The sequence below is a fragment of the Parasteatoda tepidariorum genome, chromosome 1, assembly GCF_043381705.1.
Source record: "Parasteatoda tepidariorum isolate YZ-2023 chromosome 1, CAS_Ptep_4.0, whole genome shotgun sequence".
Classification (NCBI taxonomy): Eukaryota; Metazoa; Arthropoda; class Arachnida; order Araneae; family Theridiidae; genus Parasteatoda; species Parasteatoda tepidariorum.
The window spans coordinates 64,805,778-64,821,989 of record NC_092204.1 but is presented as its reverse complement, the minus strand read 5'-3'; the positions used below and the strand labels follow the sequence as shown (position 1 = coordinate 64,821,989).

The window sequence follows — 16,212 nt, the reverse complement described above, 5'->3', positions numbered from 1 at the left end:
TTTTTTTTTCACTAAATGTTAAGTATCAATGTAATCGTTTTTATAATAATAGATTAGTACACAATTGTATGTCAACACATTATTTATTACCTTAAACTGTCTGGAATTTATTATTAAAGGGTTGCTCTTGCGTAAAATTTACTATCGTGAAAATTCAGCTTTTTTGCGTTTTGGCTAATCTCATCCCTGCAGTTAGCAAATACACGTATACAAGAAATACTACTCAAGTGAGTTTCAAAACACTATGATCACGTTATGACCCAAATTGCTTCAAAATACACCGGAAACATTTACCCGGAAGTATAGGCAGTAAAGGGCTTGCAGTGCACCCTAGTGTAGAAAACACCATCTATATCCTAACGGCCACAGTACATTGGTGTCCAAGTTACATTTACACTAGACATATGTGTTAGAGTATGCTTAACTTTTGGATACCAATATACCTAAGCCGTTTTTCAATGTTATCGCAATAACTATATCAATGCATTTATTAAAAATACAATGAAAATGTAAGTCGGTTTCAGATGATGAACATCTCTCCAGTAAGAATCATTTCTGGATGAAATTTTTTTTTGTAAACAATGAAGACCTGAAACAGGATGCTAGATCGCGGCTGTCATCTTCGTTGATTCAATAGTATTTTGAGTATTTTACACCAGGAGTGTAATATTTTTTCATTTACTAAGTCCCACAACTGGATTTCAATGGTTAAAATAGTTGTAAGCTATGATTTATGTTGAGAGAAAAAATACCTTTAACAATCTAAGAAATTGAAAAGCAATCAGATATACCTGAAAATCTTCTTTCTCACTCATATCAAGAGCGTCTTCTTCAATTTCATCTGCTCCCTGAAATACAAGCATTATTTTACTTCATCTTTATTCTTTAAATTGTGGGGTAAATTACCAAAATATCTAAGATCAGAATGAAGCAAATATTTACATACCTTGATTTCTAAAATTTTTTCGATTATTAAATTTAATAAATTATTCTATAAAATTATATTTTGCATGGAATTATCTTTCAATAAACGAGTTTTATAATTGGGTGCATAAGTTTTTAGTTTCGCTTGAATAGTTCCAGATACATGGAATAATGTGCAAAAAGTAAAATTAATATTGCGAAGACGAAAGATGATATTATTTTAACTCTTTCTTGACAAAACTATAGTGGCGATATTTTTCAGAATGTGGTTACCCCCCCCCCTCCATTTTTAGGGTCAAGAATCGAATCCGAATCCGTCGGAAAAAAAGTTATGTTCATTAAAAAAAAAAACTTTTTTTCTTGTCTGTTTTTGTATTGTCAACACATACTAATTCGCACATTTAATTCGAATTCGCTTCCAGGTTTTTAAAGTTATTCCCTTGAAACATTTAATTGCATTTTAATGCTTCGATCATTAGAAAACCCGATCATCGGACAAAAAATTATGTGTTCGTTCCATTTAATACTTTGCACTCAGTACATTATCCACCTGTGATTACTTAATCAAACTATGGAATATGGAATCATATTTGTGCATTTTATAAGACTGTGAATGATTGAAAGCTATAAAATATTGTTGATTGTTTTTTGTGGGTCAAAAATCTAAAAAAAAAAATCGAATTTTTTTGTTTACCAAGAAAACAGTGTGGATGAAAATTACAAATGTCCGTATTTATTTTGCTCCTCACCTAAAAATATTTACTTTTATTATCATTATAAAAAGGGATTTCTGTAGAAATGTTGATACCTGATTTTAAACCTATTTTCTTGTTATTATTAATCATTTTTAAATTTGTGTTTTTTAAGAGAAAATTTTTAATATGAAAAATCTCTGAAAGTCTGAAGTTTCTGTATGATACTTATAAGATAGGCCAATATACAAGAAGATGCTCTGTCATCATCTCTCTTAAACGCCTTATATATGAAACATAAAAAACTTCAATTAATCTTTTTATGTTATTTCTTTTCTATAAAACAAATCCTAATTAATTATTCTAATCGAAACACTTTCTCATACTTTTAAAAAGCCACATCCTGTTCTTAAATCTATTTTTGGCTCAAGTATGCATAATTTAAAGTAAAGACATTTTCCCCTTTACTCTTTGTGGGAATCTCACGTGACCTATTTCATAAACCAATAGTAATTTTTAAGATTTCCCTTTTTCCCTAAAATATAATAAAATAGAGAGAAATTCATTTGCTACTTTCCCTAGCATAAAAACTTAAGCATATAGTTTTGGAGTGCAAATTTGAGCTCCACCATTGATGGAAAATATATTATGCTATATATATTCGATAGACGTCGCTCTCCTTAATAAAACTGTGAGAACTATTTCGATGGAAAAGAAGAGTAGGAGTTGTAAATGTTAAGCGAACCTACGTGGTTCGAGAATGATTCTGTGTGAAAGCTTTTTCTAAATTATTAAATGATAAGTATGATCCTTATTAGGGCCGGGCTAGCTTGATCGGTAAGGCGCCGAGCCTATGTCCAAGAGTTCGTGGATTCGAACCCCGCCGGCCGAAGACTCCCCGTGTAGTAAAGTGACTGATGCACATTAAGTCTGTCGAGTCGCAAAAGTCCTCCACGTTCCCATAACAAATCAAACCTCTGAGGGTACTGGATTGGAGATCGATCGTTGTCTGATTCAGGTCAAAATTACGATCTTATGGATGAATGAATAGTTGTATGAATGAGTCCGCCTTATAAACGGGTGCGACGTATGGTGTGGCAGAAGTCGAATTCTTGGCCATAGATGGCGCCACTGAGAAACAAGAAACGCACCCTCTGCTTTAAATCTGCTTAAATCGGTTTCACCAAACAGGCTTGCCAGTGTGGCAAGTGACATTAGAAACAACAACATGATCCTTATTGGTTTTGATTGACTTAATTAATGATCATCCTACATATATATACATACATTTATGAGAAAATACTTACTGGCCCCTCACTATCTTCAGAATAACTTTCAGTCTACGAAGAAAAAAGAAGCAATTATAAAGTGAAGACTGCACTGTTAAATTTGTTTTAACTTCAAATATTTTCACAAAATAGGTTGTTTTCTTAACACTTCCAGTTCTTATATAAAATTAGGAAACAAGTAAAAATTTTCTAACCAGCCTTTTTCTAATTGGTAGCTAAAATTATTTTAAAAATAGGATAAATTTAGATAGATATTTCAGTTTTAGCTTAAAAATACCACATTCACGTTAGTATATACTTTATAACTAAACTAGCTGAATATGCGTTCTTCATACGGATTAAAAAATAAAAAAGTGAATAATTACATCTATATTTACTAACACTACGAAATCATGCACGAAACTGTAAAGCACATACACGAGTAATAAATAAAGTTAAAATAATTCCAAATTTTTCGATTTATTATTTGTTGTCCTTCTCAATGACTTTTTTTTATTAAAGGGCTATACGTATAACCTTATATATTTTGGGGAAACCTTTGGGTTAACCGTTTTCTTGAAGGAACCTCTTGATCAAAGAGTAGAAAAAAATAAGATATCAAAGCTTTATCCTACTCAAATTTACAAAATTATTATTACATTTTTATTTTATCACAATAAAAACATGTTAATAAGATAATGAATAATAATGTTAATAAGATACATGTTAATAAGATACATGTTAATAAGATAAACAAAACAAACACGTGGTTTCATATCACTTCAGAAATATTAATTCGGTGGATTGCAAGGTAAACATATTTTTACGCTAATTTAACCTACATATTTTACAATAATAAAGTGCAAAGGAAATCGAAAGAATAGTTCTTACAAAATACAAATTTAAACATAAAATTTCTTTGGGAGGGCAAAATATAAAAAAGTGAAATAATCATCAAGGAGACCAAATTTTTAACCACCCTCCTGCCTAAGCTCTTAGCACCGTATTTTTAAGATTTTGGTACATTTGTACTCCCTACATTTTGTTGATTAGAAAATCTAAATCCGGAGAATAATTAGCTCATTTGAGGTCACCCTTTTGGGTAATTTGGATCGACTCATCGGGAAAATTATCGTAACAACATATTCTCGAAAGTTTTTTTTTTTTTTTTTTAAAGTCTTAGTCACAGTGGAGACCTCTAGCAACCCTAATAAGAAACTTTTAGTTGATGTTGTGAATTTCCAGACTAAACTCTTTACAATTTAGTGTTTCTGTCATATTTTTGTTTTCTCCTGTAAAATTTTTTTTTACCAAATTCTATAACATAATATTTTTAACAGGATAGCGAAAAGAAAAATATGCATGAATAATTGATCTGTAAGAATTTATATAGTATAGTAATTATGAGAAATAACCCTATATCCATATTGATAAAAGTATACGGAACAGTTAAAAGAAATTTCATAATGTATTAGGAACAATAGTTACCCAGTCTTCAAGACTTTCATCTTTAAATTTAAAAGGTCTTTCTGACATTAAGATTTTTCGTAATTTAGTCATTTTAGGTTTCTTCTGCTTTTTACTCTCCAAAATATGAAACATGTCTTCCAAATCCCTCTAAAAAATTCAATGCTTGAATTACTCTTGAAATTATCTATCAACTAACAAATGTGAAATTTATAAGAATGCATCTTACACTTTCTTGATCATCTAACAAACCATCAAGATTGTAAGAAGACTTGGAGGCCAGTTTTCTTTCTTCCTCCCTGCTTCTATCCCATTCTTCTAAACTTTTTAATCGGAACCGTTGCGATACTCTCTATTTGTCATTCATACAAAAATTAATTACGATACAAACATAAAACAAGTATCATTAATACAATATTTAATTACAATACTAACATAAAACAAGTGTCATTAATACAAAACTTAATTGCGTTGCGATACTCTCTGTTTGTCATTATTGCAAAAATTAATTGCAATACAAACATAAAACAAGTATCCTTAATACAATATTTAATTACATAACTAACATGAAACAAGTGTCATTAATACAAAACTTAATTGCGTTGCGATACTCTCTATTTGTCATTCATGCGAAAATTAATTGCAATGCAAACATAAAACAAGTATCCTCAATACAATATTTAATTACAATACTAACATAAAACAAGTGTCATTAATACGAAACTTAATTGCGTTGCGAGACTCTCTATTTGTCATTCATGCGAAAATTAATTACAATACAAACATAAAACAAGTATCCTTAATACAGTATTTAATTACAATACTACCATAAAACAAGTGTCATTAATACAAAACTTAATTGCGTTGCGATACTCTCTATTTGTCATTCATGCGAAAATTAATTGCAATACAAACATAAAACAAGTATCCTCGATACAATATTTAATTACAATACTACCATTAAACAAGTGTCATTAATACAAAATTTAATTACAATACAAGCACAAAACAAGTATCATTGATATAATGATCATTGCAGGGGATAAAACGATGCCACAGAGCGTGTATAACTTAACAATATCGGCAATTTATAATGGTCATATACAAGAGTTTTACATTAAGTGTTTCGTATATAGGTTTACGACCAATTCTTTTTAGCCATTTATTTTCACCAAATCAAAGTTGTAGACATCGTGAAACCGGGAACCGTTATCTTTTCTTTGTATTGTATTAATTATTTGTATCAATTATAGATAATGTTTCAATTTAACACGTCAGGGGGTATAAACACAAGAAAACAAGTATCAGTAGACTATCTATCAATTTAACATTTGCGTTAAACTGAGTTAAATTAACAAAAGACAAATGTCATAGATACGAAACTCAATTATAATACAAACATAAAGCAAGTGTCATTGATATAATGATCATTGCAGGTGATAAAACGATGCCTAAAGCATGTATTACTTCACAATGTCAGCAAATTCATATGCAAGCATTTAACATTTATTGTTAGGTTTATGACCAATTCTTCGCTTACCATTTATTTTTATCAAATCAAAGTTGCATACAGCGAGAAGCCGGGAACCGTAATCTTTTCTTGCATTTATTTGATATCATTTATTTACATGATATCATTAGATAATGTATCAATTTAATACTTCAGAGTGAAAAAATTTGATCTAATGATCGGATCTTCACGTTCTAGGACTCAATCTTAATGGCTCGAGGGGGTGACCTCAAATATGCTAATTAATAAGTGCATACGATATTTAAAGTTACGAAATCATACACAAAAACCTTTCCCTGAATAAATGTACCTTTTTTACGATGGATTCGGATTTCTGACCTACAAAATATAGGGGTAACAGCAATCTGGAACATATGGTCCCAATAGTTTCGTCAGGAGAGTGTTCCAATATATCTTGGAAACTTTTTAAGCGAATTAAAAAAAAATTGTGTACAATTATAAAATTCATTTATTCAAAGATAGTTCCATGCAAAAAGTAACCTTTGTTAAAATTTATTATTTTTATTATTTTATTTTATAATAGTCAAAAAAAATTTTTGAATTGTAAGGTATACAATTTTTTGCATAATTTTAAAGAATATAATTTTACATGACAGAATGCAAAATTTGAGTGAAATCGGTCGAATATTTCCTTAGAAATCGAATTTTAAATATCTGACTTTTTGACTGACTGAAGAAAACAAGTATCAATTAATAATGTAACAATTTAACACTTCAGAGTGTATACACATAAGAAAACAAGTATCAGTAGATAATGGATTAATTTAGCATTTGACTTCATACACATGAGGAAACAAATCGAAAATAAGCAAATAATTTGCACCGTCAAAAATATTTTTCCCATTCGGAATGTGTGTGATGCGAGGTTCTAAATTTTTATAACAGATTCTGTGTTTAGTTTTTTATAGAATGCTCTAAAACAAATAAAAGTCATGCTGCAAACTAAATTCTTCAAAAATATTTTAGAATTTTTCATAACAGAATAATGTTTTATAAATAAGCGTTTTATAGATGTTTCAGTTTTTAAATGTTTTTTGTCATATGTATGTTATCATGGATTAATGACTTTTATACTGAGTGAATGTAGGCCAGGGGTTCTCAATCCATGGATCATGATCCAAACTTGAATCTCTGGATCTTCTGAGAAGGGTAGATGAAGTTTTGTTAAAAAATAAAAATTATGTAAGTAACTTTTTCGTAAACCCTTTTTGAAGACACGTAAAAAAACGTGTGAATTTATAATACATAATTCTTGCTTTTATTTAAGTGGTTCATTTCATAAATGATGAATTTAGCCAATATTAATGTGCAGGATTTTCTATTTTGACAAACCCAAACTTTTCTGTTGCATTCAGCTTATCAGTGAATATTTAACAAAAAATACCAATGAATAATAAACTATGTTAATAGATATTCACTGATAAGCTAAAATCAAATCTCAAAACTGATCTGGTGTTGATTGTGTATCAAGGGTAAAAACAAGTTAAAAACTTCTGATATAAACCATTACAGCTGTATATTTGTGAAATACAATGTTCAGACAATATTTTAAAACAAGAGGTGTGTACAGCGTATATGTATGATTCTCGTTTTGAAAGTGCATACCCACCGCTCCCGACAATTGAACAGTTAATTTGATTATTTTATTCGTGCAAAAAATTTAATTTCGTGAGAATTGCTTCAGTTTTTATTTCTGCTTATTAGTTTTTGTTTTTGTATATCATTATTATAGAAATTTTTGTTCCTAATCATAATCCACTTAAATACTTTTTATAATGTGATACAATATCTTTTTTCATTTATACGTACAGGGCCATAAAATGTTGTCTATCTAGAGTCATAGTAACTTTGTATTTCTGATTTCTAATGCTCTTTCTGATAATGCACAAAAAAGATAGGCAGGTTGATTTAGTATTTTCAAAAAGTATTATTTAGTTTATTAGTATTTTCGTAAGACACACAAACACCGTGTCAACGATGTCTTCGTAAATAATTAGTTAAAATAGCTTTAAAAAAATGGCATTTGACGTATGGGGGTAAAAAAATTTCTAACGTGCATAATTTCAAGACTCAATCTTCTTGGTCTGCTGTATCAGACAAAATCAATTTTACTACATACTAAATAATAAGAACTGTGATGACTCAAGGGATAGAGCATTCACCTTCCAATGCAGTGAACCGGGTTCGAATCCAAGCGACGACTGGTCGATACGAATTCCGCATCCGGCTTGCACCGACCACAGTGTTGACTTGAAATATTTTCAATGGTAGACGGATCATGGATTAGAGTTCCCTTGCCGTGAGGCTAACAATTGGAGGTTTTCGTGGTTTTCCTCTCAATTTAACGGAAATGGAAGATAAGTTCCATCAAAAAGACTTCTACGAAAGAAAATTTCACCCAATACTTGATCCCTTGTCTTCTGGATTGGGTTCAAAATTACTAGGCTACGGAGTTGAGCGTTAGTAGTCGTAAACCCAAAAATTGGGTCGGCTGTTGAACTGCGGTTATAAAATAAAATAGTAAATAATAAATAAAATATATTTCCTGAACTAATTATCGAATATAAAAAGTTTCAGGACTTATCTTATTTCTCTGCAGAACTTAAATATTTGATAATTAAGTACGAAATAACTTCCGAGAAGCGAAACTAATTATAAAACAACATTGAACATCTATATAGCGTCAGTGACTTTTCGACATTTCATATTGATAGACTAGTATCTGACAATCATTAGTATTTTTTTAAAATTTTTTTCTACATTTTTCACACAGAAATTAAAGCTCTACGATTTAGCAATAATTACAATCAATAAAACCCTTTTTTTGTTGTTCTGGTTTGCCTTTGACTGCATGATTTTGACCACAGTTTCAATCATTAATCACATTGCTTTGTGCATCTTACATACCTCTAGGATCAGTGTTACACTGGGAGCTTACCGTCTATTAAAATTCTCATTAGGATATCTAAATACTATATGTTTACTATCCATATTTTTTTCTTCTTTTTTTAAGGCAACCCACCCTTTTTCTTTAAATAGTTATGAAAGGATAAAATGAAAAATTATTATCATACCCATTCAATTAAATCTTTATCACTAAATTTATCAATGTAATTCTTCTTAGTGACTCTTCGTTTCCACGTGAGACTTTGAGAATTTGGATGTTCCAAAACATAATACGCTTTTGAAAGCTCCATCAAATCTTTCTAAAACAAATAAAATGTTTGTTATTCCCTACAATTAGCTTTACCTTCTTGAATTTGACGCGTCAAAATAAAACTTAATCAAGAAAATGCGTGTTCATTTAAAAGCCATGGATTACTCATTAGAAATTTAAATTACAATTAGTTTGTACTAATTTACTTGCTTATTCTCAAGTAACAATGATGCATGGAAGTACTGGTAAGTAAATTTAAGTATCAGAAAATAAGTGCGATCAGTTATGTCTGTCTCGTGGAAAAATCTGTTATTTCGATGTCTCGAAATTTTGCAAGAACACAAGTAAATAAAACAATATTCATAATCCATGTTTATTACAGGTGGAGGCTACTTGGTCGAACAGGTATACTACAGAAAGGATGAATGATGGGATCAAATGCATAAATGTATGGAAATAATTATACAATATATGTATATATATNTATATATATATATTTGTTTTTCCTTCACAGCGATTTGTGTTAATTGTTAGAATAATAATATATCTATTTTTAAGGCAATTTTTATTTTTTACTCCATAGCGGTAAGTTTGCTTCCTGCTTTTTTTCTTTCATCTGAAACTCATTTTCAATTACATTTTTATTTTTTAGTGATATAGACGCATTATAAAGAACAATTTTTATTTTAAAATACTTTTTTTTTATTGGAAACGTATTCTGTTGGCAAATTTAGAAACTAATTTTAAAATTTCCTGTGAATAAATTGTTGGTTTACTAAGAGAAACGCAGCAAGCCGTATGTTTCTGTCTCCTGTTTTTTTTTATCATCGATTTTTCAAATCTTCATTTTTTGTGTCATTATGTATGTTTCTAATGATTGACTGAAGTATTTAAATAATAATGATTAATTAATGAAACGATAAACCATCTTGACTTACCCAGTTATCGATTTCACCAGCTCTGATCGACACAACATCCTTCTGTCGAAGGTGTTCGTTTTTCTTCCCTAAACGCTCTTCTTCTTCTGCTTCTTCTTCTTCTTCATCAACTTCTGACTCCTTCGTTTTATTAACTTTCTTAAACATGACAAACTGTTCTTCGACTTCTACGGACCTCTGTTCTTTTTTGCGAGCATTTTCTAAATCATAGAATAATTCTAAACGGTGGAGGCGTAGCGTATCTGATAGATCACCCTGGAAAAATACAAGTTTGCAAATGAAACTAGCGATACTATTTTGTTGAGAAAGACTGTTGTTAACCTATTACCATTATCTCAAATGTTAGTTCCCTTGTTATTAAAAATTAAAAATCATAATGCACGTGCACGTTATAATTATTTCAATAATTTTCTTCCTCACCATACATCTGCATTAAGTTATGAATAAATAATATGTTTGTATTAAGAAATAGTTATTTTTATCAGCTAGATTAATTTGAACAAATGTGTACTCAATTTTTTAATTTTTTTTATCCCTTCGCATTATAGCAACCATAGTGTTAATGACTAATATGTAGAAATTTAAGGATTTTTTTTTCTTCTTCCGCGACATTGTTATATCTAAAATATCTGAAATATATTAAATGTCAGTGGGGCAGAAATTTCACCGTAAAATGAAATGAATTAGTAACAGTAAAGATAATTCAAAAATTTTCAAAAAATAATACTACCTTAACGACAAATTGTTAAGTACCCTACTCTTAATGAGTGGTAAAAAATGAAAAAACTGCATGTGGCAGGTTTTAGCAGAAGGAGGAAAAGTAAAAGGAAAGACAAATTTAAATACTGCTATTCTGGCAATGGAGATTATGCAGTTTTTATTTTACGCTGATTCGAAAAAGAGCAAATGCGAGACGATTTGACTATTAAGTAGTTCCAAGAAAAATACATTTTGGTTAGCCGAAAGCAAGCGAAAAATCGCCAAAAAATGTAGACTTCCGCCAATTTTTTTAAAAATATTTCTTATTTTATATATTTTGTTAAACACATAAAAGTTAAGTGAAATAAAAAAAATAAATAAATAAAAAATATTTTAATTTATCTACGCCCGGCTAACCGGAAAGTACTTTCAGTAATTATAAGAGTTTCATTCATACAAAGTTTAATTTAAAAACTATGCTTTTCACACCAAAAAGAAAAGAAAAAAAAAAAAAAAAAAAAAAAAAAAAAAAAAAAAAAAAAAAAACCTCTTCGCAACTTTTGAGCTGATAGTTCTATAGTCCTATTAACTCGTGTTTGATTTCATTCGATAAAACGTAGTTGAAATGGTTATAATGAATTTATTTTCAGACAAATATTTATTTAGAAATGATGCACTCTTCAAAGATCATTTTAGATTATCTTCTGATCATCATTTTAAAACTAAAAAAATGCAGTTAAAAATCATAAATGTCGTATAAAGTTAAATCATTTTACTTTATATTTGGAAAGCAGAGCTCTTATTAATTCATCTGTCGAAGCTTTTGAAGTAACATCCAATTTCATTTTACAGCCTACGAGATTTTCAATTTTGCGCATTTCTTTTTTCAATTCCTCAACCATTTTGTTTGGTATCCGATAAATAAAAATATTTTAGAGAGTAATTTTATCAGGAGAAGTTTTTCGTTTTATACTCTACTTTGGTTGAATTCACTCATTTATTCTCAACAAATCTAAAATTTTAATGGATTCTTTCTCTATTTTTTTTAAAATAATAATATATTCTTTCTTAGAAACGCAACTTTTCACATTAATGCTCATGACAACTTCATAAATGTCAAATCCGTCCCACATGAACACGTCAAAAGCTCTTTTCTTATTTCTTTTAAACTTTTGTGTTTATTCAGTAATTTTCCCTGTCCTCGGTTTCGGAACGATATGTCATGTCTTTTATAACTCCAGAAACGTTTGTTCTAGGGTTCTGAAATTCGTCTGAATCTGAACCATCTACTACTAAATTAACCCCCGTTCCTAAAAATCATTTAAAAATTTTAATTAGTCCGTTCGAGAGAGATGTTTATTTCTTCACAATAGTTTTACATTAGTCATTGCTATAAACAAAGCTGAAGACGATTCTATAATTAGACGATTCTGTAAATTATGACAATCATGAAATGGCTTCCAGCAACAGCATCATGCCAAACGATACTGATTTGTTTTCATAGGATGAACTTCTAAAAAAGTGTTATTCTTAATCTAATAATGTACAGTCAATGGCAAATTCAGTAAAAAAAACGGAAGCATTTTAGTTTTATTTATAGTGTCGATATGTCTTCCAGCTTCTTGCACGACTTCGTAGTAATAATTCGAGCTGCGGAGCCGGTTGCTGAAATGTTTGAATCCAACTGAAACTGCGCACTTTTCCGAGAACTTAACTCAGATTCTGACATTAAATTTTCCTCCGAATCCCAGGAAAGTTGTTACGATGTAATCGCTTTTTCTTATTTGTAATTCTTTATTTGTAATTTTTTAAAAACCTTTTTGTAATATAATTCAATTAATATTATTCATTTAACTCATAATTTGATTGCTGTTGTAACATTAAAGCGTTCTATATTTAGTTTCTATCTACCTATTATGCTAATAATAGAGTAGATAAGCAGATTTATGTTCCGCAGTGGACTGATCGTTAAGACGCTGTTCCCAGCAGATCACTGGCTGCGGTCAGTGTGCGGGTGGGTGACAACTTGGATTAGTGTTTGCGTAGGGAGTAAGGGTGTGCGGTATTGGTCCTCGTTAAACTGTTCTACCGTAAAGCGCTCGACTTCGTGTGCAAGTCATCGGGCTATCAAAGCGGGGGTGCTATCCCCTCTGCAGAGGATCAAAATTGTGATGGCATGTCCTTGAATCCTCCTCAGGGATGTTTCCCAGACCGTTGCCAATAGCCCATTGTGCAGCTCTAGTGCGACGTAAATGAACCACCACCACAACAACAAAGCATATTTATATCAGCTTTTCTTACTAGTTAAATGTATGGACCTCATATTAAGTTGTTCTGTCAGTTCCAAATTTAAAAAGATGAGAAAACATTGAAGAAAAAAATAATGAAGTGCAAATTTGTTAAAGACTTGATGAATCTTAAGATGAAAAAGTATGATATGAAATAATTTTACTAAATTTATTTGGTCATGCACGAAAAAGTAAGAAGTAAAATGTGAATTGAAACTTATAAGAATCCAGTTGATTTATCAGATATTAAGCTAATTTTTCAGATATTAAGTTCGTTTTATATAAATTTTTATTTTAAAAGTTATTATAAGAATTTCTTATAAAATTCCTAAAGAAAACAGTCGGAAAAGTCGGCTGTTTTTTTAAACTTTATTATTGTTATATTCAAAAGCAGCCGACTTTCCATCTGCCTTCTATAAAAATTGACTGTTTATTTAGCGTTGTTTTTTATTCGAAAGCAATCGACTTTTCATCTGCCTTTTTTATAAATTTTCTGAGAAATTTCATGCAACACATTTTGTGATAAAATTTTTATAAAATGAATATAATATCTGGAAAATTAATTGAGACTATATCAACTCGATTCTTATAAGTTACACATAATATTTTATTTCGTACTTTTTTGTACAAAACCATACGAAAGTTGCTTCCTTAACTTGTTTAAAATTATTTTATTTGCTTACCGTGATTAATTTGCCCTTTATATCGGAAAATCCGAAAAAATATCGAAATAAACTATTTAATCATTCCTATACTACTTTGAAATTTAAATAAAGTAGGAAGTAGTGCTTTATTTTTCAGACATGAGTGCGTAGCTATGAAAAATCTGAAGGTGATACATGCCCAGAGGAAATTTTCTTAAGTCGGCAGACGATGGCAGTAATTTTTCTTTTTCTATTTTCAATATTTAGAGATTTATGAGCAAATTGCAGCTGTATTTGAATTCGCGTTTCCGTCTCCAGTGGCGCAATTGGTTAGAGCGCGGTACTTATATTGCAGTGCTTGCGAGAAATGCCGAGGCAGTGAGTTCGAGCCTCACCTGGGGAAGGAGTATTTTTAATTTATATCTATGACATTATGCACTCTTATCAAAAGATTATCAAAAATCACTTTAATGGAGGATAAAAAGCCCGTTTATAGTTGAGTTGGAAGTCTCTTTTCCGAATAAAAATATTTCTCTTCGATTTAGCGAATTTTAAAAAGTATACAAATATTTAAATTGGTAAAAGTTACAATTATGAATGGATTTTTATATTTTAATAAAATTAAAACATTTTAATTCATTAGAGAAACAAAATTAGATACTGCAGACATTTCTAAAATAATACTGACTGAAAATTTATAAAATTCTAAGAACATAAATAATAAATGACAAGTTGTTTTATTATCAGGAAAAATTAATGATTGCCACCGGATAACAAAATTTCACAAGTAACTATTAAAAAATTGTTTGCCAATCGCCACGCGATCACCATTTTTCTCGTCGAAAATGTGACCCGTGTTCATTTTTTTATTAGTTTTTTTTAATAAATATGAAATTATTATGAATATTTTATAATATTTTAAACTCTATTTCACTTGTTTCTCATGATTTTTCTTCATTTTAGAAATAAGCCTTGTAATGCTTACCATATTATAAGAAATATTTCAAAATAAATGCCGTCTCACAACAATTTAATAATAATCTCAACAATTTTTTAATTGTTTAAATTTTCAGTTTTTGCAAAATGTGGCCACTATTAAAAATGCAACAATTGACCACTTGGCCATTGCTGATTGGCAATTTTTTTAAAATTTTGCCCTATGTGTTCTATAAAGGTCCTTAACTTTTATCTCAAGCTTCTACTTATTTAAAATTTAATTTGTTTGCATTACATTTTGAAATAGGCTTTCATCCACTTCCTATTTTATCTACTTTTTTGATTTAAGGGTTTAATAAAAAATAAAGAAAAATGATACCAAACTGGAATGATGAAAGGGACAAAATTAGCCCGTTTTACAGCACGCCACTGATTCAAGCTGATTCAACTGATTCAAGCAATCAATCCGGCAACTATATACTGAAATCGGGGGATACATTATAATGTATCATTAGTGTGTTATGTAAATATAATATAGGAGAAAGTGGACTAAGACAGGGTACCTAAGATTCGAAGGTTTGTTGCTTAGTTGTGTAAAAAATTCCTGAAAAGTCATAGATGTTCTGCGTCTTTTTATTGATGACGTTTTTTTTCTACAAAAAGTCAAATCACCCGGTCTTACTCAAGGGGTAAAACGGATACACATGCTAATTCCATGTAAAATTTAGAATCATTAGAATCTCATAAAAATGTAGCAGAAATTTTTACTTTAACTGGCAAATTATGAAAATTATGCATGTATACTTGTGATGTAGTCAAGGCCGTATTCAAGGAAGAAAGAGAGAGAGACAATCCCCTGAGCCCCGAACTGCTAAGGATGCTACCGAAATTCCTTCCAAAATATATAGACCTTATTGTTTCCTACTTGGTTCCTAAATCCTTAATGTTGATTAGGTTATGAATCTTCAGCAAACGTATAACACATTGAACTAAAAATAATTTTTATAACTGTAACGACCAATAAACAAGCCAAGTTTAAAAACAAAAGAACATTAAAGAGTTGACATAGAAAAGCAAACTTATCTACGCAACACAGTGAATTAATCAACAAAAACTAAGTCATCAACAAAAACTAAAGTGTAATGCAGAGTTTTTCCGTTGGGTGACAGAACTAATTTCGGCACAAATCAGTTATCGCACTTTACCTTTTGGTCTTATTAAATTTTTTTTAGACCTCCGAGAGTCTTCAGGCCTATGTGGATGAATCGTGTGTCATAGTTTGTCTTTTCCTATTTAGTAATAACTTAATTATTTTCGCAGAAGGCATTAGAGTCAGAAGAAATCGGAACAAAATCTAAGCACGATTTTCTTAATCTAAGCCAGGACTAGAAATATTTTTTAAAAATTGGTTAAACGTTATAGTAAAAACATACAAAAAAAAATATAGATTTTATTCAATTTAATTGTTTTTTTTTCTTACAAGTTTAACAGTTAATAATTTCCAAACCTGTTATTAAGTGCCATTTTTTATTTCATCGTGATTTCTTTAAATTTTTTATACCGTCTATTAATAAGCCTTTATTCATTAAAGTTGCAAAAACATATAATGCATAGTTTCATTATTTCGCGTTTATAACTTTTATGGGTGTAGTGCAATAAATCAAACTA

The 16,212-nt window shown here is 29.8% G+C and overlaps 1 protein-coding gene across 2 annotated transcripts in view; it reads right to left on the bottom strand.

The window, feature by feature from the left end:
- The window catches only part of LOC107441756 (golgin subfamily A member 6-like protein 26), a 16,932-nt gene extending 3,137 nt beyond the window's left edge, over window positions 1–13,795 (bottom strand). Inside the window, exons 1-7 of one of the 2 annotated variants that reach the window (XM_071181407.1) lie at window positions 13,648–13,795; window positions 9,978–10,232; window positions 8,957–9,088; window positions 4,581–4,703; window positions 4,373–4,501; window positions 2,924–2,956; window positions 792–848 (exon numbers count right to left, since the gene is read on the bottom strand). In XM_071181407.1, the coding sequence (XP_071037508.1) occupies window positions 792–848; window positions 2,924–2,956; window positions 4,373–4,501; window positions 4,581–4,703; window positions 8,957–9,088; window positions 9,978–10,124 (621 nt within the window). In that variant the 5' untranslated portion in view covers window positions 10,125–10,232; window positions 13,648–13,795. Of the gene's footprint in view, window positions 1–791; window positions 849–2,923; window positions 2,957–4,372; window positions 4,502–4,580; window positions 4,704–8,956; window positions 9,089–9,977; window positions 10,233–11,452; window positions 11,737–13,647 lie in introns of those variants that run through there. The other variant, XM_043045297.2, reaches the window with a different exon arrangement.
- Between the last annotated feature and the right edge of the window lie 2,417 nt (window positions 13,796–16,212).